Below are 26,483 nucleotides of genomic sequence, written 5' to 3'. Positions count from 1 at the left end.
AACAGGACTTCCGGTAACACCTCCTTGCTCAAAGAGAGGCAGCAGAGGTAGCACAGTTCTGTGTAAAATTTTTATTCTGTTTCACTTACAAAAAAATTGACAAGCTTTGTTCCAACGTCTTCCCTTCAAAACTAGATAGAAGTAAATGCTTTACAATAAATGCAGTTCAACCTCTTTAATACACCGCGTTCATAGGGCCAGGTCCCTGGGGATGAGAGGCAAGGTAAATGTTGAAACAGTAGTGGAGGTCTGTTAGCCACTGCTCTTGAACTTCACCACTCTTCAGTGTCTAAAAGGAAGGAGGGAAAAGGTAAAATTCAGTTTCACCAACAGCACTTGCAAAGCTTTGTTTTTGCAGTTAATCAGCTGCACTATTAAAGGTGGCAGGCGGCCTGCTGACCATATTCTTCTCATAGATTTCAACATGGTAGGCCTCTTAGAGCTGAAATAGCCAAGTGGTACTTAGTGGTACACCAATTCAGTGTTACCTTAGATACTATGGGAACTACACAGATACAGTTTCCTTTTCCTTATTGTGCCTTGCTTACTTTCCAGTTTTACAACTTCTAGTTAATTAAAATACAAATGAGTGTGGTTCTCCTAAAGCAGGAAACCTCAGTAACACCCCAGCCTCTATGAGAATTGCTACTAACAGGCTGACACAGCCCACAGCCCAGTATTTCATTCTCCTCAACATTTGTAGGGGGTTAAAAATACCCCAACAAACACAACCAACCTGTAGTGGACCACCACAAAAACTGGCTGAGGCATTTTCAACACCAAAGGAAACCAACCACCTCATTCTCTGTTGGAGAACTTCCATGATACTCTCTCACAACTGCTTTCACCACTACTGAGGTTACACATTTCTGGTGACACACCTTGTAAAAAGCTACTAAGATACCTGTGGCTTCCTTACTCTGCACTGCTGTTCAAGCTTCCTGGGCTCAAAACCAGTTGAGAGCTTTGTGCAAAGGGAGTTTCAGATTTTTTTTTCCCCCAAGATAAAGCAACTCTAACTCTCCAAACTACCAGCCCATGGCCATGTGAACCAGGGGTTTGCAATATTTGGAAGAGAACATATATTGCACTGTAGGTAATTATGAGAGTTTGTCTGATTTAGTAGCACCTACATACAGCTCCATACCCCTGCTCCAGTAAACAGAAATACTAGGTTGTTATTTTGGGACAGCTGTGTGGTTAATCCCCTTCCAGTGCATTTTGTTAGGAAGCCAACAGATGTGTCTCATCTGTGCAGTGACCACAGGAACTCAGACAAGTAGCAGCCTTCCACACAGACAAATCAAAGACAGCCATAACTTGTGGTTTGCTAAACATTTGTCCTTCATGTCTGCAGTAATTTTAAAGCACTGTATACCCCTGTAATTGGTGGAGGCAACAAGAAGCTTCATACCATGATGTCCTTGATAATCTGCTGCACCAGGAATTCGTTTGTGATCATATGGCTTCTGAGCTGACCATGCTGCATTAGTAGGCGAAGCAACTGAGCAACAACTGGCAGTTCTTCCCGACAGATCCTGCTCACTTGCAGACTTTGCAGCATCAGTCTCAGTAATTGTGGTAGGAGTGCTAATGCAGAAATACATGATCCCCACAGCATATCCCTGAGAGGAAGAGAGAACAGAAATTGAAGTGACAGAGGACAGGTATTTCAAGTATGCTTCTGTGAGCCACCCTCACATCTGTACAAGAAAAGGTGCCTCTGAATTCAAATCAGGCCAAATGCCTTCACCATAACCATGGCCAGAGCTCCAAATGTCTACCAGGAAATGCTAATATTCTGAAATGCGGTACAGCACTGCAAAAAACGTAAAGGCCTTGTCCTGGAGCTACAAACACTGCTGAAGCTCTTACACAGTGTAATTTGCACTTGCTGTAACCGAAGAGAGTATTTTGTGTCAGTCACTGTTCAGGTCCCCCTGAATCTTTATTTAAGGCTTAGCAGAAATCAAGCAACAGAACCTGCTTTTTGTGATACCCAAGTCACTAAATAAGTGAAGGAGGCCTCTGGCTTTAAAAACATGTCTTTAAGTTTATCTGAGCTTTGAAAAACCTTCCTGTACATGGAACAGTCAGAAGAAAAATCTGAAGTTTAAACCTATATAGGTAACAGGCTGCCCAGGGTGGGTTGTGGAGTCTCCTGCTCTGGAGATGTTCAAAAACCCTCCTGGATGCATTCCTGTGTGATCTGGTATAGGTGATCCTGCTCTGGCAGAGGGGTTGGACTAGATGATCTTTCAAGATCCCTTCCAACCCCTAACATTCTGTGATTCTACAAATAAACTTATTTAGATCTGGTATCTCTAGGTTTTTGGGTTTTAAATCAAATGGATTGGTGTGTGGTCTGTAACACAATGCATGAGAAGTTCTGTTAGAAGCTGAAACATCAAGTCAGTTAAGAGAACAAGCTTGTAAAGGTAAGTCCCTTGAAAATTAAAGGCTAAAGATTAAGGTGGAAGTATCCACCTTTCTAAAGTCAGAATAGTTCTGACATCTAACTAGAACAGTCTGAGGTGAAGTTTTCTTCAGTTACTGCTTTAAATAATTTCCAGCTAACTCTGCAGCTGTTTTTCTTAAATTCAAGTACTGATTTGAAGTGAGCAAGAGAGACAGCAAAATAAACTGGAAGGTGGGGAGCAGGGTGGGGGGTATCCATTTTACAACTCTGGATACCTGTGGCTATAAATGCCGAGAGAACCTAACGTGGTGAGAAAAGCAGCGTTACCTTTTCTGTAGGTGTTCTGCATCCTCTTTGTCTAATGTTAGCAGAAAGTACAGGAGACTGTAACAACAAGAGGCTAAGAACTTGTGCAGGGTTTCACTTAAGATGCAGGCTTGATCCAAGAGCTTATTTATGGCACATAGAACAGATCCAGCTGTGCTATCAGGTATTACAACCAACCCAACCTGTATTAAAACAAAGAATTAACCAAGTTCATCACCTTATACACAACTTCTTTTGCTGGCACAGCAGCATGCCTAGAGCTGCATTAATCTCTTTCCTGGCACTACACATTCCTCTGTTTCTGTTCAAGTTCTACACCCTACCATATTTTTTTCCAAATCCCTGTTTTCTTCATCCCATCCTCTCTGAAGTAAACATTTCAAACATATCTTTAAAACAAACCACTGCCTTTGCACCTTGCTCTGGAAGATGGTACAGGCACAAACAGAACCTTTAGGACAGGACAGGTCTTTTAAGCACACACAGGACAGAGCAGCTCTTCTGTGTCTTGAAACAGCATTGAGCAGTCAGGAAGGTAGAAGGAGACAAAGATTTCCTCTCCAGAAAGAAAAGCTTCTCCTGGGTTTTCATCAGGGTGCATCTCCTTCAAAATCCAATGGCCTCAGCAAGAATGAGAACATTACGAGCAAAGTTAAATAAGAGCTAATGAAAGACACAGTGGGCCCACAGCTGGGCTGCTGCTTCTGTTAAAATGAGAACATCTTGAGTATGGATTGTATAAGCATGGCAAATTATTTAGACAAAATCATTATTTTTTTTTGGGGGGGGGGGTGTGAGGAGAGGCAGTGAATTAGAAGGCAGTTTAAATCCTGAAGTGTTACTGAGTAACTCTAGATTTCTGTTCTGTAAAGCCATAAAAATATTCATGCATTGCTAATGTGGTACCATTTATCTTATAAACTAACTAATTTAAGGAGCTTTAGAGCAGCCTAATTTGCTCACCTGCAAGTACATTGTTTTAAGCTGACAGAAGCAGTTGGTTCACTTAACAAGGTCAGCTGTTTCTTTTAGAAATGTTTAGAAAAAGATCAACAAAGCACAGGCTGCAGAAAAGTGGAATGTATTTCACTGCTATGATGGCTTGTGAGAGGTGAAAGATAAGGAGCAATGACAGGTCCAACTTCTAAATACTTCCAGGATAAGGCACTAGGCGTATTTCAAGCCCACAAGCACAGATCACTGTCCCAAGCTGTCACCTAGACCCTCCTACAGGGCACCAAATAATAAAACCTGCTAAGGGTGCTCCTGATCAAATAGCAAGTCACAGTAGTGAGCTGCATGGATGTCTGCATATAAAGAAGCATCCTGAAGATCAAATTAGCCAAAACTGATGGTGAAATGTGCCAGTCAGCCAGTCTGGAAGATGGTGTGAACACAGACAATTCAATTTATAAAAACCCCAGCAGATGAGGCTGCTCCAATAAGCTCCCACATAGGATGTTGCCTGCATGGTGCCTTTCCTCCCCTCTTAGGTGTCACCCTCCAGTTAGAGATCCTGGGCAGTGGTCTAGTCAACTACAAAACCCAAATTAATCTTCTCTCAAAAGGACAGCGTAGCACATGTCAGACAATTTCAAACTTGTGATTTAAATCAGGAACCACACCCAAAAACCCCAGACTACAGTGACAGGTGAGCCAGGCATGCCCTGGGGAAGCTTTAGTCTAACAATTTTCCAGTAGTTCTGCTATACTGAAGAACTGTCTTGGCAGAAGGACAGCCAGGTCCTCCCTCTCAGCAAGGAGCGCCACAGGCAACTGCAGATTCTGTCCCTTAGAATTCTGTTCCCACCTCTGGCTTTGTCATCCCCTTCCCAGCCAGATTGCTCAGGATGAGGAAGAGAAGACAGACTAAAGCTCATCTGGAGTTGGCAGTTGCTCCTCTGGAAAGAAAAGCAAACCCAGAAGCCTTTCATTTTTGGCTGTCCTGGCTTAAAACCAAGCTGAACTATTCACAGAAAAGAATACCAGCAGCCCCCAGGTATTTATTTTTCAAGTCTGCTATCTTGTGGAAAACTCCTGCAAATGCTGAAATTATCCATGAAATAATGGGGGGAAAATGGATCTCAGAGTTAATTATACTGTTACAAAATGCATCACCAGGAAGTTCACCGAGAAGACAATATGGTCCTTACCAGGTATTTACAGATGCCAGTCTGGAGAATGTCAAAACACTGACTTTGTGAAGGTATAGTGGACAAGCTGTGACAGATGACCTGTTTCAATAAAACAAAGTTGTATTTAAGTACTTTAAATGCAGCAATCCCTTGTGTTGACAAACCCAAATACAACATACCCACAAGGACACTCAGCAGCTTTGTCTCCACGTGTTGATTCTTTACAGTGTTATGAGACTAACATGGTCAGCTCAGTGTTGAACAAGATGACAGCCTACACCATTAGCTTTTTTGGTAGTGCCTTTCTTCATTGTACCTATGTGGCAGATTCAAAAAATACCCTACCTAGCTACAGCACCACACCAGGCCTCCATATGCCTTTCCTTGGAGCTCAAGAATTTTGGACAACAACTTCCTAAGTAACTTTATCAAACAGGAAACAAGAGGAATCACAGTGAAACAGGACAGAAAAAGCTAATGAAGAAAGTAGCAAAGACACCTTTCCCATTCACTTTATACTGACAAAAATGCCATGTTTGACAGTGGTATGAAATACTACAAAGGGACATCTCATGTTATGAACTGCTACCAGCTTAATGCTGCTTTTGTAGGGGGTTGGGGGAAGAGTTGACCACAACCCCATAAAATGCTGTATGTCTCCTGGACAGGATAAAGAAACCAGTGCTCTTGTAGACCTGCTAGTAAGTCGTAATACAGTCCTCAGCAGACAGCTTTCTCTGTTCCTATTTTCCTTCCCATCCAATCCAATAATTTGCAAACCAGAGAGTTTAGATGACCCCTTTTTCTGTTTACATTTGCTGCTCATCCCAGAGTGTCAACTGAAGCTTCCAGGCAGCAATGTACACAGTATGAAAGCATTATTAGGCCATTAGCAATCATGACACCCTGGCTCAGGATAAGGAAAATGGAAGAACCAATACACGAGGAACAAAGCCTGGACCAGTACATGAGGATTGAAATGTTGTTGGTGCTTAAGGGAATCAGAAATAAAAAGCAAGATCAGACATTTGAGGGAAGTAAGTCCCTGATACTTTTACAAGTATCTCAGTTAAGCAAAACCCATTCCTCACTGCCTGCAGAAAGCCAAAGAAAACTTTCACAGAAAGCTAAAGAAAACTGTCTGCTGTGACAGATTAAATTCTGTGACACTGTCCTGGTTGTGAGACTTCAGTTGAAGCAGGGCAGGGCAAGACACCTAAAAGAAGAGGTAACAACAAAACAGAAAACATCACCTATGTTGTGCCAAGAATAACCAGTCCACAGCATTTCCATCTGAAGAGAGTCTCCAAGGGAAGGAAAGGTCAGGAAAAGAACCATAGGCTCAGGGTCCTGTGCTATGAAAATCCAATCCTAAGCAACACGGCTGCTCATCGTGATTGTATCAGAGATAGCCAAGCAGTACCATTTGTGATGACAACAACCAAAAATGTGCTCAGCCCTTTCCAGCCTGACATGCCACACATGCTTTTAGCCCTGCTTAAGATGGCCAAATTCAGGAGATCTTGAACATTTCCACCTGACGGAACATAATATTGTCAGGCTGTCAGGACATTGCTCCTGTTAGTCAGTTCTACAGGTGTAATTGTGGAAGTTCTTTCTTCGTCCAGTAGGACTATTTAGAAGACAATCTTACAGCTATTCTTGCACTGACTACCCTGATTTCTGATACTATGGATTTATTTAACAACAAAATCATATTAAAAGTGGTGCTCCTTTCTAGCCATGGCAGTTCTTCTGTTCACTGCCATTTGAAAGTGATAAAATATTATGTACTTTGGAATATTCCCAAGAAAGGCACTGGAAACATCTGTGTATTAGCAGTGTCAAGGAATAAAGTCCAGCTGAGACAGAGGTTGCTGCTGTAGATTGTCATGTCAAGGACAAACTCCGATGCCAATTTGCCCCTGTATTTTAACAGGTAATGCTTACACCGAAGGTGAAGCTACATTGATTAAATCTGTCTGCTGACAGCTCAAAGCTAAGAAACCCTGCTGAGACAGGAGGACTGGACTAACCTATAAAAAAGATCACAGGGGTTTGATGAGTAACAGATACAGAAAACATTCGGCGGCACAAAAGCAGCAGGTCACATGTGCTTGGAGACTCATGAAAACTTCTGCCTGCAGCTACAAGGTGTAGCAGGTGGGAAGGAGGAGGGAAAAAAGAAAAAACCTCTGTGTAACAACTGACCACAAGGTGGTTGTGATACGACCTCAAAATAGGCAAACGTGACTTGAGGATGGAAAAATAATCACAGTAGAAGTGATCAGGCCAAGTGCTGATCGACTACTCAGTACTACCCCGTAAGGCCCTACTTAGACTATTTCTGACATACTGTGCAAAACAGGAGTCAGACATTTTCAAGAGAGGTGAATTCCAACTGGACAGGCACAGAAAAATTCCACAAAGATTAGAGATCCTGTCTTACAGGTGTCAGTGGAAAGAACTTAACCTGCTGAGGCTGGCAAGACTACACGCCCTTAAGAAGGAACATTAGTGTCACTTACAAATCAAACAGAGGCAAAAACTGCTGCAGCAATACAGAGATAATCAAACAGCAACAAAATGAACACTGGTCACAGCCAGCTGGAAATGCAAATGAGATGGAAACCAAGAAGGATGACTACAGAAGGGGAAATGAATGAGACATTTGTTGCTCATAAGCCAGAGTTCAGGAAGTTTCCGAATGGAATATACCATACGCTTGTGAGCACGTGACACCAGACAGCGTGCTGAAGAGATCCCTCTTAATTCAATACATACCCACAAGAGATCAAATCACAGTATCACAGTATCACCAAGGTTGGAAGAGGCCTCAAAGATCATTGAGTCTAACCTGTCACCACAGACCTCATGACTAGACCATGGCACCAAGTGCCATGTCCAATCCCCTCTTGAACACCTCCAGGGATGGTGACTCCAACACCTCCCTGGGCAGCACATTCCAATGACGAATGACTCTCTCTGGGAAGAGCTTTCTCCTCACCTTGAGACTAAACTTCCCCTGGCACAGCTTGAGACTTAAAGCCTCTCAGGGTAAATCCACCAGGCGCACCCAGCAAACTGAAGGTTCCATGATTAATAAATCCATGATTAGTATTTCACCCTTAGGACTATGTCCCTAGAACAGACCTACCAGTCCCCTGAGGTTCTCCCTGGAAGCCAGTATGTAGGAGCATTGCCTACCAGGTACGAATCGCCGACACTCAAGACTGCTGGGACTGGCAAGAAAAGCAGGCATCATACTGTCAGAAAGCAGCATACTTGCTCAGAAGGGTTGGGGCAATGTGCATTGGCAAGTTGGTTTTTCAACCTTTTAGATCCTTCTGGCCCTCAAAATAGCATAATCACTCCCTACATCCCGTTCTATTTTCCTGCGATTAAGTGGGAGTGGCAATCCTTTTCAATTCCAGCAATGAAACACAGCTTAAAATGGCTTTCAGAACAAATGTCTGTTACACAAAGTGAAACTGAAACGTTATTAGACATGGAAATGAAAAGCAAAGAAAACTTAATTATCACATGAAAATTAGTATTTTTCCTGACAATTTATTGTCCTCAGGCAAGGGTTTGCATGCTGCTTAATTTCCATAATAAAATGTCACAGCTGATTCATTATTTTAGGTTTGATTAGCATTTATCACATTTTTTGGCACATTTGTGGATTGGGTTTGGACCAAAGCCAGAGCAGTTTTGTTTCAGAGCATTACTGAACTGTATGGGGAGAGAACAAGAATTTCTGATTATAAAGGAGGTCTATAGCTTTTTGAGACGAGTATTTTATAACAGGTTTGGTTTAGGGGTTTGGGGGTTTTGTTTGCTTCCTTTTTATTTTGTTTGACTGTCCACTTCCCTAAATTAAGCCAAAGAAAAGCATTCTCTTAAATACAGAGATTATGTGTTAACATTCTGCAGCAAATACTACAGGCTCCTTAATCCACTGGCAGTTTTTCAAACCAGACCTTATTGATCAGCCAAGCCCAACTACCCATCATACAGCTACAACAGCAGGTTCCCTAACAGGGCCTCAGGAAATTTTCACTGTGTGGGCCTCCTTGCCTGCCAGACTAAAGACAAACTCCCAACAGTAGCCAGCAAAAATGGGGGGAAACAACAAATTAAACCCAAAAGCACTGAGGAGGCTTCCCATAACGTGATAGAAGACTGACTTGAAAAGCCTCAAGGGAAATACTTCATCAGCAGCTCTCCAGGGGAAATCTGCACATTATTTCAAGCTTACCCACGCTGCAAAGTATTCTTTTTCAAGGAAAATTACTCACTTTCCTCTGAAGACATGCACGAGTGTGAGCACAGACTGGAACCAAGCAAGCAGGACAGATAATGGGATGGGGTTGGGGCTATTCAGTGTGGAGAGGAGAAGGCTCTGAGTATCTGAAGGGGGCCTACAGGAAAGCTAGGGAGGGACTTTTTAGGATGTCAGGTAGTGACAGAATAGGGGGAATGGAAAAAAGAAATGGGTAGATTCAGATTGGATGTTAGGAAGAAATTCTTCCCCAGGAGGCGAGACACTGGAACAGGTTGCCCAGGGAGGTGGTGGAAGCCTCATCCCTGGAAGTTTTTAAGGCCAAGCTGGATGTGGCTCTGAGCAACCTGATTTAGTGTGAGGTGTTCCTGCCCATGGCAGGGGGATGGAACTAGATGAACCTTGAGGTCCCTTCCCACTCTGACAATTCTCTGATTCTATGATTTCAGCGAGCTGGCTCTGTAAAGTCAGACCAAAGACAGGCCAGACTGCAAGGAAAGTGATTTCATTAACAGAGAAAGCTGGCACACACCAGACACTGTATCCCAATGTGAACTTTAAAAAATATATTTTTCAGTTCACATTGACATCCACCTCAAACACTGGTAACTAAAATGTAACAGGCTGCTCTGCAGCCAATTCCCAAGCCCTTGTGAAATGGCTGTTCTGAGCAGGACTCTATCCAGTAAAAGATGTTACTGCAGAGCGTAGAAAATGAGAAGTTTTCAGGTGATGGGGCAGGCAATGAAGCTTGTCGTCTGAAGCTTGGCCAGCTTCCCCCAAAGCACCCTGGCTTATCAGACAGTGCGCTCCCTTGACAGGTGCTGCTTCTCCTTCTGAAATAAACTGATTTGACAGGGCAATATTAACAGTGCCCTGAGTTGTTGAGAAAGCTGCGTGCAACAAGAGATCTTTGTTCCTCTGCCCTGGCTAAGCTCACAGGGGCAGATGTGAAAGGTATTCCTGATTCAGTGACTCCAGAAAGCAGAAAAAACACAACACACAAACCCCCAAGCCTCCCATGAAACCCCCACACAAACACAGTAAACCAGAACCAAACCTAGGTCAAAAAACAAAGGAAAAAGCCAAAAAGAAGGAACAGAGCCTGCAAAATTATAAAACTGTTGAGAGGCTGGAAGAGGAGGGGAAAAAAACCACTCTAGGGCTTAATGTTACATTCAGCATAGCAAAACAGGAATAGAGAAAATTGTTTAAGAATTACAAATGGTTAAAAGGTGTATTGAGTCCCAAATCTTGATAAAGCACCCATTTCCTAACTCTTAGAGGTCCTGGTAACAGGAACGTGTAACTCCTGGCTGTAAGAGGTCACAAGATATGCCGGAAGCACATGAGGTGGGTACAGCAGGGCACTGGCCTGAAGAGCAAGTTGGGAGCAGATGTTGATCTGTTAGAGGGCAGAAGGGCTCTGCAGAGGGACCTTGACCGGCTGGACAGATGGGCAGAGTCCAATGGGATGGCATTCAACAAGTTCAAGTGCCAGGTACTGCACTTTGGCCACAGCAACCCCATGCAGAGCTACAGGCTGGGGTCAGAGTGGCTGGAGAGATCCCAAATGGAGAGGGACCTGGGGGTGCTGATTGACAGCTGCCTAAACATGAGCCAGCAGTGTGCCCAGGTGGCCAAGAAGGCCAATGGCATCCTGGATTGCATTAGGAATAGTGTGGCCAGCAGCAGCAGGGAAGTCATTGTGCCCCTGTACTCTGCACTGGTTAGGCCACACCTCGAGTCCTATGTCCAGTTCTGGGCCCCTCAGTTTAGGAAGGGCATCAAGACACTTGAACGTGTCCAGAGAAGGGCAACGAGGCTGGGGAGAGGCCTTGAGCACAAGCCCTATGAGGAGAGGCTGAGGGAGCTGGGATTGTTTAGCCTGAAGAAGAGGAGGCTCAGGGGAGACCTCATTGCTCTCTACAACTACCTGAAGGGTGGTTGTGGCCAGGAAGGGGTTGGTCTCTTCTCCCAGACAACCAGCACCAGAACAAGAGGACACAGTCTCAAGCTGTGCTAGGGGACGTTTAGGCTGGAGGTGAGGAGAAAGTTCTTCCCAGAGAGAGTCGTTCATCATTGGAATGTGCTGCCCAGAGAGGTGGTGGAGTCACCATCCCTGGAGGCATTCAAGAGGAGATTGGACATGGCACTTGGTGCCATGGTCTAGTCATGAGGTCTGTGGTGACAGGTTGGACTCGATCTTTGAGGTCTCTTCCAACCTTGGTGATACTGTGATACTGTGTGATAGGTTTTGGGGTTTCACGTTTTGAGGTTTGGGTTTTACTGATTTTGTTTGTTTGGGTTTTGGGGCGGAGGGAGTGTAGTCTGGGTGGAGGTTTTGGTCATTTTATTACGGTTTTTGGTTTTTTGTTGTTGTTGCTGCTGCGTGTTTTTGTTGGATTTGGTTTTTATGCTTTATGTCTTAAAATTATGGAAGAGCCCTCTGAAAAAGAGCTTTACTCATATCAGAAGGTATCATTTAATCTATATGAGTTCTTTTTATTTCTTTGGGATTTGCATTACTTGTCAAGACAAATACTCCAAAACCCAACATCATTTTCATGTCTAAACAATTAAATTCGAACAGGATGTAGCTTTACAAAGCACCATCAGGATTATACAGAGTATTTTTTTTCCTCCTTAAAGATGATAAAAAGCAGAGCATAGTTCTAGTTCAGAAGGGACACTATTTACCCTCAACTGCCCTTTCTCCCCGGCGTAACTCTAACCTGGAAAGCTCCATGAACATGACGAGTTGAAATCTTACAGGAACTTCAACTCAAAATCTGCATTTCAAAAATTTAGAGGTTTTCTTTACAATGTTCATCTCTGCCTTAAGCTAAGCTACACTGCTGCAATACCAGCTTTTGCTTCTTGAAACAAACATCTCACAGAACTTTTAATTAGCATTCATTAAGACTTGCTATCTTCATTGACTTATCAGAATTCTTCATAGTCTGTCAGCTCAGGTACAGCCTTCCCCTCCTGTTTCACTTATAAGAACTCTCTGGTTTTGACACACTTGAGTATATAAGGATTCAGGACTGCTTTTAAAAGCAGCTGACCTTCCCATGGGTTTGCTCTTAAACATTTTGCTGAGTATTTTATTTCAAGTCTGCTATGTGTTCAATATCCCTCTAGAATCTTGACTTCAAGCAGAACCTTCAAATTATCATTTGCTTTCCCCCCTCCCAAACGTTCAAGTGTCACAAATATCAAATATTACAACAGAAATTATCATGTATACATGGTTACCTTGTTAAATTGTTCATTTCTGTTGGCACTGTTTCATTTGATACTGGCAGAGCAATTCAATTACAGAGCAGTGAACAAAATTACCGACACACACTATAGGCACAGTTAAAATGAGCAAAGACTGGAGCCTCTCCCCTAAGGCTGCAACCATTCGTTCTGGAGCCCCATTTATTTCAGCTACAAGGGTCTGATCTTGGCTGTAATTGGCTGTAGGAAGGCAGAATTCACTCCAGAACAGGAACCAAGATTCCCACATTTAACATATCTTTTAGACAAGACATGAAGGTTGAACTTTACAGCTATACAAAATAGCCTTTAAAGGGAAAATATTTTTAAAGCACTGCTCCTTAAGTGGATAAAATAAAAATAATCACCATTTACCTAAAAGCTTCCACACAAAAAAAATCAACACAGCTTCAGATTTCTGCTACACCAGTTACCACTCACTAGATGAAGTTACAAAAAGTAGCAATCTCAAGCCAGTTTTTTGTTGTAAACCACTTAACAGCATTAATTCCTATCAGAAGTGCATTTGTTTGGCCTTTTCACCCATTCGTTAGCCCCCACGCTACCAAGTGCCCTGGATACAGCACTCCTCAAGTCCAAACTGCCATTTGGAAATACCTCAAGTTACTCTTCTTCTTCACACTGCCTGCCCTCTCCAGAGGCACACCTCTTCCTCTGCACCTGACATGCATACGTTACACATCAGATGGCCTCCTGTGGTTCCTGACCGCTCGGAATGCCCAGCACGCGCTGCACAGGACAGCCAGCGAGCGCCAGAAAGCTGGGGCTGCTGCCTTCTGGATTTGAAAACGAAGTTCAACAATGAACAATAAAGCCAACAAGGGCACTTGTTCCACTTCAGGACTTGGCACTTTTAGGTGGGGTCTGTACCACTTCCCCGGTCATGGAAGATTGATTTCAGGTCAGCCAGGAAGATTTCAGGACAAGTCCAAGTGCCAGGTCCTGCACTTTGGCCACAACAACCCCACACAGTGCTACAGGCTGGAGTCAGAGTGGCTGGAGAGCAGCCAGGGACCTGGGGGTACTAGTTGACAGCAGCTGAACAGGAACCAGCAGTGTGCCCAGGTGGCCAAGAAGGCCAATGGCATCCTGGCCTGCATTAGGAATAGTGTGGCCAGCAGCAGCAGGGAAGTCATTCTGCCCTGTGCTCAGCACTGGTTAGGCCACTCCTTGAGTCCTGTGTCCAGTTCTGGGCCCCTCAGATTAAGAAGGATATCGAGACACTTGAACATGTCCAGAGAAGGGCAATGAGGCTGGGGAGAGGTCTGGAGCACAAGCCCTATGAGGAGAAGCTGAGGGAGCTGGGATTGTTTAGCCTGGAGAAGATGAGGCTCATGGGAGACCTTATTGCTGTCTACAACTATCTGAAGGGAGGTTTTTGCCAGGTGGGGATTGGTCTCTTCTCTCAGGCCTCCAGCACCAGAACAAGAGGACACAGTCTCAAGCTGTGCCAGGGGAAGTTTAGGGTTGAGGTGAGGAGAAAGTTCTTCCCAGAAAGAGTAATTGGCCAGTGGAATGTGATGCCCAGGGAGGTGTTGGAGTCCCCATCCCTGGAGGTGTTCAAAAAAGGCTTGGATGTGGCACTTGGAGCCATGGTTTAGTTGTCAGGAGGTTTAAGGGATAGATAACAGGTTGGACTTGATGATCTCTGAGGTCTTTTCCAACCTGGTTGATTCTATGAACAAGCTGGGGCCTCCTACAGATTCACACCTGGGACCCTTGCCTTTCCATTTCTTCAGCGCCATAACCCCAGCTGCTCCTGCCTCACAACCCCCGGCACCCCCATGGAACAAGGGGCAGCACCTGCTGAGCCTGGTGCAGTGATGCCCACACCGGCTGGCCAGAGGGCTGCTGCCACACAGAGTGCAGAAACCGAGTTACAAGCTGCCTTGTGCCAATTGTCTTGGTTTAGAGCTGAAACAGCTCCAGACTGAGGACAGAATGAATTTACACTAAAGGAGTAAACAAACACAGAGGACTGGAGGTTAAACAGAAATACTATTTACAAAAGGTACCAAGGCAAAAGGACGTATCTGCACATCCTCAGAATCGGCCCTGGCTCAGCCCCAAGCCAGGCCTCTGCTAGGCCTCAATGACATACCAAAAATATCCCCCCAGACAGCCAAACCTCCCTCATGCCAGGCCTCACTGCTCCCTCCTGTCTCCCCAGCCCCCCCAAGATAGGGCCAGAGCAGGCCTCATCCACACAGAAAGAGATTTCTGCCAGCCAGGCCTCGCTCTCATGTGGCCAAAAGCAAAAGCAGCAGCCCCACACCCAGAATAGAATCGAACAAACCAGGTTGGAAAAGACCTTTGAGATCATAGAGTCCAACCTATCACCTATGTAATCAACTAAACCATGGCACCAAGCACCCCATCCAGTCTCTTCCTAAACACCTCCAGTGATGGTGACTCCACCACCTCCCTGGGCAGCCCATTCCAATGGCCAATCACTCTCTCTGTGAAGAGCTTCTTCCTAACATCCAGCCTAAACCTCCCCTGGCACAGCTTGAGACTGTGTCCTCTCCTTCTGTCACAGGTTGCATGGGAAAAGAGACCAGCCCCCACCTGGCTACAACCTCCCTTCAGGCGACTGGAAAGTGCTCCTTATATAGGGAGAGACAGGAAATAAATTACAATATCCTCTGCCCTCCCCTTGGGGCTATCTAGTACTCTGAAGGAATTTCTCTCTGTGGCTGAACAGTTAATTCCTAACCTACAGCACCAATCTAGTTTTTTTCTCTTCCACTTGCTGATTTTCACAAAACTTATGGGCAGCCAGTATTTCCTTAGGCTGAATTATCAGAGAGCCAAAACCTAGGCAATGCTTTAGGCAAAACTAGCAATGGAAGGGACAAAAGAGGGAGATGGATAAAGTAATACTAACAACATGATCACTAGTCTCATTTATTAATAGGAGAGCAGGCTGTCAAATCCTAATTCCATCAGCTCCTTACTTGTTTTCATCCACAATAAAATGCTGTGCTGTTATGAAGAAACTCAAGAATTAAAGCTACACAATGAGGACTCTTTTAAATGAGCAATTCTCAGAGGAGAGGCCTGAACACTGCCTGGTCCACAGCCAACAGAGGGCTGTTCTCACTCGCTAGGTATTTAAATTACTGCAAATATTTTGCTTCACACTAGAGCATCACACAAACTTCCTTATCCAGCAAAGGAAAGCATGAAGGACTCAGCATTCAGCAGCTGTGCTGCTCTACTCAATTCTACCAAAAGCATGACTAAGTCAAGCTGGGGTTTATTATTTCCTACAACACTACTTCATTTAAATAAAACAACTTTGTCACAATTAAAAATATTTTGAGTCCAAAATTGGATCACACCTTGAACTATATAGCCACTTGGAGAAAGCAGTCTGTAAACTCACCTCCCTCAAACTCAATGCACACAGAACCACGGTATTTCACTGCCTTTCCAGGCATCCTAGAAGAGCCTCGTGATTTTCTGGCGGTCTTCTCCCCAGAGGCTGCAGCTCTGGGATTCAGGGGGTTTTTGTGTTGCTGTTTGTTTTGCTTTCTTTTGAGAGCAGAGCAGCTTGTTCAATACCTGGTGGAATCTACTTGCTCTACAAAAAACGTGTTCCTGTGCAACTTCTGGCATATCTTGAACTGAAAGCTTTTTTCCAAGCCAAGATTTTTTTGTGCATGCCCCTTCTCCCTCCTGCATTTTTTTTTCCATAGTCCAGTCTCCAAAAATCCTAAAGGTTTTATGGAATACAGCCCCCAAAGTATTTTATTTACAAACAGAATATGGGTCAACATGTTTACAGCTGAAGAATGTTACTCAACAAAAAGAGAAAAATCCCTGGAACTTAGTGATCACAGCACCGTATTAGATATTTAAACACAGAAAAGGCACTCAGCTAAAAGCATAACATCCAATTTTTAATATGTTTAAGTGGTAACTTCAGTGTAGCTCTGTTTACGTATCACCTAGCATATTATAACTGCATCTGAAATCAAAACTAGCCAAGTGAAAAACAAAGGGAATCCTGTAATTCATAAAAGGAAATGGTTGTCTTAATGCTTACCTCTTCTTTTTTTGTAAAAACAAAGAGATTTGGAACACTCCATGTCCCAGAAACCATTATCACCAGATCAGAGGCAAGAGGAAAGAATACCTTAATTCTTCTCTAGTAGAAAAGAAAGCTACTGAAGAGGTAGCCCTATATTTCTGTCCATAAACTCTGGGGCAGAGGGAAGAAATCACTCCCAAAAAACCCCAACAGAAGCCTCAGCACTGCACATCAGTCCTTCTGGCAAGCACTTAACCGGAATAGTTTGACTTGCAAATCACATCTAAGTGCAACAACCTACCAAATAACAGTAATAAAAAAACCTCTGCATCCTGGGAATCTCATTATGCCCTAACCCCCCCAAATAATGCTGAAACTGAAGTTCTGTTTTTTCAAGAGGAGAAATTTTCAAAGAATCACTCAAGTTGGAAGGCACCCTCTTGGCTTCTAGTTCAATGCTCCTGCTCAAACCAGGTCAGCTTGAGCTGGTTACCCAGCCTGGTTCAGCATGTCCATGGATAGGAATCATAACATACCCAGGCCATTTATTCCATTGTCTCCATCACCTTCACTGTGACAATATTCTCTTGTGTTTACATGGAGCGTCATGTTTTAACTTGTGCCCTACTGTCCCTGCTGATCCTTCTCTTCCTGGTTGTCGTGGGGTTGGAATGTGCATTTTTGCTTTACTGAACTTCATGAAGCTCCTCTCTGACCAGGTTCACCAGCCTGTCCACATCCCTTTGAAAAGCAGCACAACTGTCTGATCTGCCACCAGTTTTGTGCCATCTGCAAACTTGCTGAGGGTGCACTCAGGTCTCACTGTTCAGGTCATTAATAAACACTAGAAATTACTGTCCCCAGTACTGATCCCTGGGGTGCACCACTGGTGACTTCCCTCCAACTGGACTTTGTATTCACTGATCACAACCCTTTGGCCTGGCCTCTCAAGCAGTTTCAGTCCACCCCTCTGCCTATGTATCTAAGCCATTCTCTGTTAGTATGTGACAAGGATGTTATGGGATACAGCATCAAAACCCATACTCAGTCAAGATGAACTGCTCTCTCATCATCCACCAAGCTAGTCAGCTTCTTGCAGAAGCTAACAGGTAGGTTGAGCATCATTTATCCTTCATAAATCCTTACTGACTATTCCTAACCACATCTGAGGTGTATCTGATACAACCCAGCTTGCTAGAAACTTTCCACAATCATAAAAATGAGAATGAGAGTGGAGGCTTTTCCTTATTAACAAGCTTAAGAGGTGTAAGCAGCAGTTCAGAACTCCCTTTGGTTAAGAGTCCATAAAATCAGGTGGGTCTACAATTCTCATTGTTCTTCACACATTTTTGATGTGTGAAACTTTTGTTCCTATTCTTTTTCACAACTTAGGTCTCCAGAAAAAAAATTAAGAAAAAGACTTCAAGCTGACAACTGCAGAAGTGCAGTGCTACATAGGATGTCCAGTTCTCTCTCATTACTACCCAGGAATTTCCAACTCTCTACTTAATGACTGCCATTCACTTCTGAGAATCTGAAAGAGCATCTTTCCCAAGAAAAGACACTTAAAAAAAAAAAAAGGACAAAAAGACAAGTCTCAAGTTTCTGAAAATAACAACTTTCCTTGATAGCACCAAAACACTGAAAAGACTGTGGTAGAAGTAAATCAAACTTGCAAACAGGAACCAAAGGCACAAACAATCAGAACACTTTGCTGTCCCCAGGTGGAAATAGTCCTATTGTGTAGCTTCCCAGAAAACTTTGCCAGATTTGTGGAAGAGCAGCAAACAGAGGAAGAGAAGGAGACAACACAAAAATTGGCATTTTCAGAAACAAGTAAGGGATATATAAATCCTTCAGGTACTGTATGAAACCGTGCCAATTCTTTGAGGAACAAGTAACCCCTCTGCTGCATTCGCAGAGGACCAGTACTGTACAGGACAGGCAGAAAGAGCATTCTAGTTTTCCCAATACTGGATGAAGGAGTTTTGGTGAGAAAATGCTTCATTGCTGCCCAGAAGAGACAAAGCAGAAGAAATTAGAAAGTTCAGCTACTTCACAGGCTGACTGAAAGCAGGACATATGAAGATGGTTTCCAGTCATGGTACCAAACAACCAACTTTGCTCAAAATAATTTTCAACAAGTAACAGCCTGTGTTCAGTGTATGTCTTGGGACTACCCTTAGTTTCAGTAGATTATCACTTGAACTTTACAAATTAGAAGAGAAAAATCTACTATACTGCTTTCTTGAACCAGAAAGACTGCCATGAAAACTCAGAAGAGACCATACAACTAAAAACCCCTGTTACACTCAGCTGTAATCATGACAAATTTCACAAATACTGTCAAACTGGCATGTCATTAAAACATGATTTCAGACCTTAAAGTGGTTTCTGTTGAGCTAAGTGAGAGAGTTGAGCCAGAATGAACACTAATGTACCTGTTCTGAATAAAACCTGATGGCTCAGATCAATAAATCAAGATTTCAGCTCTCACAACCTTGCAAACAGGAACTGAATTCAGTGAAGTTTCTAACCCCAGAATATTTTGATTAATTAAACATCAGAAGTTATTCTAAACAATCACCATTGCCAACTTAATATTATTTCCAAGTTAAAATCTCAGATAATGCAAGTGCTTCTTAATTGACAGTGGGATTTAGCCTCAAAAACAACTCCATAATTAGTATTTTTGGGGTTAATTTGATTTTGCAAGCCAAAACACACTGCTGGTCTTAATAGTGTTTAGGGATTTTCCACCAAGACCTCTACCCATTTTTTCCAGGAGTATTGTTTTGCATACTACACATCCAAACATTCACCTTTTAAAGCAGCTTGCTTCAAAATATTCTCTGATGGCTGCAGAAAAACACTGGCTGTTTGACAGCTACTATATTTTTCATTCTTTTTTCAGCTGAACTCAGAACAAGATTTAGGCATCTGTGGAAAAGGGATGGAGAGCACTCGGAGTTTGTATGCTGTCATTTAGAATTAGTGTTGATGTATTACCTCTGTCACAGCCCAGTGGTGTAAAAACTGGTCCAGATCAGTTAGGTAAAGACGGACAGGTGAAAGCTGTGTCTGGCTAATGTGTGGTTTTCCTCTAATGCCCTGGAGACTAGTCAACTCCTCTCTGGAAAACCCTAGAGAAAAAGAAGCAGTACAACAGAATCACAAAGCAAGTCAAGCACTGTTCTACTTCAGCAGCATCACTGACAAAACCTGTCTTTTAAATTACATCTGCATAACATTCTTTGATAAAAAAAACTCTTACTGGCTATTTTAAATTAAGCACACCAAAATATCAAAGCACATCTGACTTCGGAGGGGGGGGGATGGAAAATAAACCCACCAAACAACAAAAAACCCCACAACACACACCACACCACCACCCCCACACCAAAAACCACCACCACCAAAACCCCCAACCCAAAAAACACAAAACAAAGCCATACCCATTCAAACAACAATAGAATGGAAAGAAACCCTGTGAGAAGCCAATGTTGTGCTGCATTTTCAATGTATAGGTATCTTCAAAAAGGATTTTTAAAATCCCAGGTATAATGCCAGACAGTTCACTATTGTGTTCACAGTAACACTGGTTACAGTGTTTGACCTCAGGGTTAAAAACAAACAAAAAAAATTATAAATGGTTTGGATAATTATTTCTAGCCAGGTATTGGATGTTTTAGTACAACAGAATGACTGCTCCAAAACAGTGATTTTTGGTTCTGCTTTTGCTTTCTTAGTTATTAATACAGCTTCCTCTTCATTGTTTCAGGAAAAAAAGGTCATTTTTGAAAGCAAAGTAGTTGAATATTACAAGCAACTGAGGTGATGAAGAAAATACACAGGACAAGTTACTGGAAGGCATTTCCCAGTCAGTCCTATGCCATTTTAGCCAGTGTAACGTCCCAAAGCTGCTCCACCACCGAATACAACTGGGTTTATATATCAATAAGACTATAAGTAGTACAAGTACTTCTGCTCACGTGCTGACTCTGGGCAGCTCAGTTCAAAAAAACTTTGATTACTTTATTCTGATGGAATGTTTTCAATAGCATAAGCATATCCACAGGAAGTCCCAGAGGCACTAGTTTATATTATTATGAGCCAATAAAAGGCATTTAATCCAGAGGGGGGAAAAAACCCAAAATTTTGTCCGTGTCATATGCCAAATGTAGGTTTTTCCTCATTCCAAAGAAAGCTGCTAGAAGCATGAGAAGTATGCAAATATCCAGCCCAAATGGCAAAGTGAAAAATAAGGTGTCAAAAATAAGATCAAGAGGGGAAAAAAAAAGGGTCTCTCATACCAAAAGCATTTAACAAGATTATAATCACTCTCAGGAAGTACTTACTACACCATTTATTCTAAATTAAATCCAGTAATTGACTATCAAAACAAATTTCATTGTAATAATTCTGAATTATGACATTCACATGGATTACCTATAAGGGTTGAAAACAAGAAGCTGAAATAGTCCACATCATTCACTGAATTATCCTGCACTTGGCACTTCCAGCCTGCAAAGGATGATCTACACAAAACCAATAGCAGATAGTTTATTAAAAACCATGTAATTAAGAATTCACAACCTACCTGCACAATACAAGAAATTAGCATGACTAAATTGTTAATTTTAGCATTCCTGTTTCCAACTGCTGTTGCTAGAATAGCAGTTTAAATAGCTTCAAACCCAGGACCTGCTCTTTTCAAGACAAGTAATACTGAACTTTGCAGCCCTACACGGGCTTAGGTGGTTAAGTTGATTAAATTACTGAGATAGCAACTTTTCATAAATACCAGTATAACCTTTAATATAGTGACAACAGCCAACATACAGTCAATTAGTTCTCTTCCCCTTATTTGGTAGAAGTCATCATATTACCAAGCTGGGCTGTATTTTTTGTTACATCTACTACTTTGAACACAGCTCTTTATATGAACAATAGATCCCATTTAAAAGCAGTCTCAGCATCTATTTTAGAGCAGCTAAAGCTATTAAACACAGCACTAAATTAAAAACTTGTTTGAGATTTGGAACACAAAGAGGAGCAATATGCAAAGACAGGAGCCAACTCCTTATCAAAGATGCCTGACACTTCCCTTTTTAGGGGCAATCTGTAAGAAAGTGGAGCACCAGCCTACTTCTGTTTCTCAAATTAGAAGCTACGTGTGCTTGTGGAAACTCGAGCAAACAGGCACCGCCGATCGCCTAACTAAGGGCAAGGTCTTGCCCGTGTATTGGTGCAGAACCAGGAGAATGGGAGGAGCAGGGAGCAAGCACACCTCACACGCTTTCCCCAGGAGGCTGCTGCTCAAAGCCACATCCCAGTGTGCAAAATGCAGTTATTTCAATTTACTTGCTGCTCTTGGCACTCGCACTGCAGACTACGGATCTTTGCCGTAAGAGATTGCTGCTTTCTGCTCTTCCAATCCTGTGAAATTTCAGAGCTTCTGAATGCCAATTTTGAAGCCAACTATCTGCCTCAGATTGCTGCTTTTTTTTTTTCCCCTAATTTCTTTCTGCTAAGAGCCAAAATGGCTTAGGCTCCTGGGTAACAAAATTCTGGCTAGCTTGCTTTTCAGGCATTTTTTTAACGCTCCATGATTTGGGAGCAAAGACATCGAGTTTGGTATACCTTTGTGCCAGAAATATACATTTTGCCATCCCATGAAAATACATCCATGGTACTTCAGCATCCATAAAAATGACAGCTAGATTATGCATGTGCCTGGAGTTACTCAAAAAGAAAAACAATAATTACAGAATTTCTTAATAAAAAAGAATTTAATTAGACTACTATGTAAGATAATTAACTCTAGGGGGGGGGAAAAAAGAGAGAGAATCACAGCTAGGTGAGAGAGAACAGGGAAAGGCTTTATTAAATAAAGTTCCCACTTCACATCCTAGCCTTAATGGTACAGCCTTATTTTACAGGCATATTTCAAGTAATCTAGTGACTCTTCTGTGCAGGTAGCTCTGCATGGTCCCTAGTCCCTAGGAGACCTTTGGTCCTCCTCTGAGGCCTGAGCTGCATCCTCCTTTTTTTTTTTGACCTGTAGTCTGTCAGTCATAAGGCTGGACACTTGGCTGCCAACAATGAGACAAACCCTTGGCCATGGCTAGCAGCCTTCTCCCAAGAAAAAGGATCATTTCTTCCCTTTTTCCAAGAAGATCCACATCTGACTCATTACAGCATCAAAAGAGTTTTCATACATACTCAACTATATCAACAAGAGGTCTTGCAACCTATTTTCCCAAAGGTTCTGTATAAGAATTCACACAAGAATTCGATCCATATACCAAAAGAGACAATTAAACCCATGTCTTCTTCAACAAAGGGGAAGAAGTTGCTTGAATCCAATACAGAGGGACCCTGAATCAGATTTGGAGTCACTCATTGTATAAAAATAAGCATTGGTGAGAATGAAGAGAGATTACAGAGAATGTAGGTCTTACTGGACAAGTTCAAACTGTGATGTAATCACTGAGCAAAGTGGTGGGCACGCAGGAGATTGGAAAAGGTCAGATGAGAAGCTACAAAGGGAGTTGGGAAAACACAATAAAATCTCTGGCAGGAAGACAGGAAGCATGGAAAGAATTTCCAGTCAGCACAGATTAAGGGAGTAGGTACTTGCATGACAAAGTTAGCCAGAATATGGTTTAAAATATTTTTCCAGGAAACAGCAGATGTGTCAAATTCCTCATAACAGAATCAGCAGACATGAGAATTTTACACTGATTCCGGATGAGACTGAACAAAAACTCAAGATTCACTGCTGGCTAACAACAGGCTTAGAACATACCTGGACAAGAAAAATTATTCTGGAGCTTACTGCCTTGGAATTTTTCAAACTCTTGAGCAGTTTGTCTATCCACATTTGATTGCACACTCACAAAACAGGACAAGTCTTTTATGTATCCTAACAGCATGCCAAGTGAAGTTCCATCAGTGTAGACACAAGAGGAAGCAGACAGAATTACTGCTGTTCTGCCCTGGGAACATGGAGGCAGGGTATGACAAAACTTGACAGAGGTATTAAATGGTTTTAAGACTTATCTTTAAGCAAGGCTACACTGAGACACATGCATGTAGAAGTAAGATCCCAAAATGCAGTTGCAGTTGACTTCTTTTAAAGTTAAATTTATTACATACATAAAAGAAGCCTCCATGTTAAAAGCACATTGAGGTTAAAAACTATCTAGCACTCAGTTTAGAAAGTAACAGAGAATGCTGCCTACAATCTTCAGTTTGGCATGAGATAGTTAAAAATAGCAGAAGAGATGCTTAGCACAGAAATTCAGCTAAACAATAGGGTGTAGGCACTATACTGAGTCACCCTCCTATTTGTATCAGAGTTTTCTGTGAGATGCTAAAGACTTTTTCAAGTTGGAAGACAGCAAGTTAGTAGCAACACATTTCTCAAAGTGTCATCATAAAGGGAATTAAATTTACTTTTAGATTAGAAAAAACCCACATTCATAGTAGAGGCTTCCCTCATCCCTTCTGTCTGCTAGTTACTACCAGTCCAGCAACAGCTCAACAGCACGAGAAAGACTGAAAGGCCACTAACAGCTGTGGAGCCATACAACTCCATCTTAAAGAGCAGCAGAGAGATCTGTCTGATCTCTATTGCACCACCTGCACTTACAGTGCAACCAGAGCCAGTCCTCTGCTTTCAAGAGAGTAAATGCTAAATATTCTGAAAAAAATCAGCACACAAACGTTTCCTGCTGAATTCCTCAAGTCAGGAGGTATTTTCATGTACTTCTGTCTGTAACTTTCTCTTCCCTCAAGTTCCTTATTTGCAAGCTGGAAAAAAAACCCACCACCTCCTCACCTGCTACAGTGAAGATATTTGTGCACCACAGAAAATTCCATGGGCAGAGGGAATCTGACTTTCAAAACCCACCTGGATGCATTCCTGTGCAGACTACCCTTAGTGACCCTGCTTTGCCAGGGGGGTTGGACTCAGTCTCTTGAGGTCCCTTCCAACCTCTAATATACTGTGATACTTTGTTTTCCAAGTGGGAGATAATGCAATAGACCAAACAGGGAACCTTCTACTGAAGCAACAGGGACAAAGCATAACATTATGTAATCACTCCGCCAGTGAGCATGACTGGCTCAATACAAAAAGTGTGATGGAAGAATAACAGAAGATCTGGTAATCAAAGACTAGGTTGGGATCTCACATACATAACAATTTAAGGCCAAGATCAATGCCTTTCTAACACTGCAAATGGAACAGCATTACAGCATAGGAGAAGTTTAAATACAACTCTAACCAGCTGTCAAGGCTTCAGTTACCTTAGAACCCAAACAGCCATAACGTAAAGTGGATCAGTTCTAAGGTTCACATTAAAAGAAATCAAAAGTAAACAACACAGAACAAAAGAAATGTAGTTCTAGAACGGATGTACTACAAATGCATTATAAATAGCTCCAAAAAAAACCCTTAGTTCAATATATTCAGACTACAATGGATAACTAAGAACTACGTGCACCTTTAAAATGTTTCCATGATGCTTATAAATTACAAGATAGACGTTTAACTAAAAAAAAATAAAATATATGAGTTATAGGTGGAAGAGAGGTAATCATCTAGGTAAAGTGCCTCTTATTATAAACTCCCCTTTTTGAATAAATTTTTACTGACAATGGGAACCTGTTACCAAATTGCATGTGAGAGACCTCTTCTGTCAGCTAGTCCAAATCCGTATTAACTATGATGAATTACAAGTTGTAATTTCCATAAGGTTACTTGCTCTCCATCATAACCTCTGCTGAGGTTTAGTGTTGCACTTTTAGGTAACCTGCTCTGTATGCCAAATGGTATTAAAAGAAAAGCTGAATCTAATTAACTTAAAAATCACTGTTCCTCTTGCCATTAGCACAGCTACTATCTCTCCGTCACGGCAACTGTGCAATGCATTCCTGTTATCACTTGTGGATACAGTTTCTTTTAACTCCAGACCGACTTCTGCTCACACTGTTGATCTTTTCAGGTTGGGTTGTATCACCCAGCTGCAACATAATCCAGCTGCAGTTTGTGCACAAGCGGTTACTGCTCAGCTACAGATCATTAACCTTTTTGCTTCCTGACTCAAACTAACAATTGATTTCTGGTTCAGGTTTAAGGCATAGGTTTTGACTTCTGTAGTTATAAGGAACCTTTTGGGTAATTTAGAGGTCTCTGATAGAGTAACTCTGATGAACCTTGCTGCAGTTGTTTTAGAAATTATCCTTCCACTTGTCCTCCTGTAAAACACACTGTTCCAACTCCCAAAACACAGACAGCAACACACCTACCAAGCACAGTAAAATTCTCAACAAAGCTTGCTATCATCTTTGTTGTTGAGCAGTAAAATGAGAAGTGTAATAAATCGCAAAATCCTGAGGCCACTCTTCAAGTATTTTTAAAGTAAACCAAGAAAAACACAAGCAAGATTCACAGCTCTTCTGAGGCACTGATGCTGTCACCCTTTTGTCCATAAATGCAAGGACTACAGAACTCAAGAAGCGTTAAGTCAAGAGTTTGGATTTTCTGTTCAAGGAAACTAAAATCCAACTCTTCACCTTCCAGGAAGCTGCTTCCACTGCCACAACTGAGAATATTCTAGCGCAGGGTGTTCCTGAAACTCTATAGAATCATTTAAAGGTTTGCAAGAGAATAGCTGAATAGAACAAACCTTTATTAGAATAAACCAAACCAGGTTGGAAGAGACCTTCAAGATCATCATGGCCAACCCATCAACCAATCCAACCCACCCAAACAGCTAACCCATGGCACCAAGCACCCCATCAAGTCTCCTCCTGAACACCTCCAATGACGGCGACTCCACCACCTCCCTGGGCAGCCCATTCCAATGGGCAATCACTCTTTCTGTATAGAACTTCTTCCTAACATCCAACCTGAACCTCCCCTGGCGCAGCCTGAGACTGTGTCCTCTTGTTCTGGTACTGGCTGCCTGGGAGAAGAGACCA

The 26,483-nt window shown here is 42.4% G+C and overlaps 1 protein-coding gene across 1 annotated transcript in view; it reads right to left on the bottom strand.

The window, feature by feature from the left end:
* Positions 1 to 39: 39 nt before the first annotated feature.
* Positions 40 to 26,483, bottom strand: part of TEX10 (testis expressed 10) — a 62,758-nt gene continuing 36,314 nt past the window's right edge. The window contains exons 11-16 of the mRNA XM_068147521.1: positions 20,940 to 21,028; positions 19,500 to 19,633; positions 4,900 to 4,980; positions 2,747 to 2,928; positions 1,415 to 1,625; positions 40 to 289 (exon numbers count right to left, since the gene is read on the bottom strand). Coding sequence (XP_068003622.1) covers positions 176 to 289; positions 1,415 to 1,625; positions 2,747 to 2,928; positions 4,900 to 4,980; positions 19,500 to 19,633; positions 20,940 to 21,028 — 811 coding nt within the window. The 3' untranslated portion in view covers positions 40 to 175. The remainder of the gene's footprint in view (positions 290 to 1,414; positions 1,626 to 2,746; positions 2,929 to 4,899; positions 4,981 to 19,499; positions 19,634 to 20,939; positions 21,029 to 26,483) is intronic.

The sequence above is a fragment of the Melanerpes formicivorus genome, unplaced genomic scaffold (assembly GCF_026170545.1).
Source record: "Melanerpes formicivorus ecotype bairdi unplaced genomic scaffold, bMelFor1.0.p_v2 SCAF_15, whole genome shotgun sequence".
Taxonomy (NCBI): Eukaryota; Metazoa; Chordata; class Aves; order Piciformes; family Picidae; genus Melanerpes; species Melanerpes formicivorus.
This window is presented reverse-complemented; position numbering and strand designations above follow the sequence as displayed.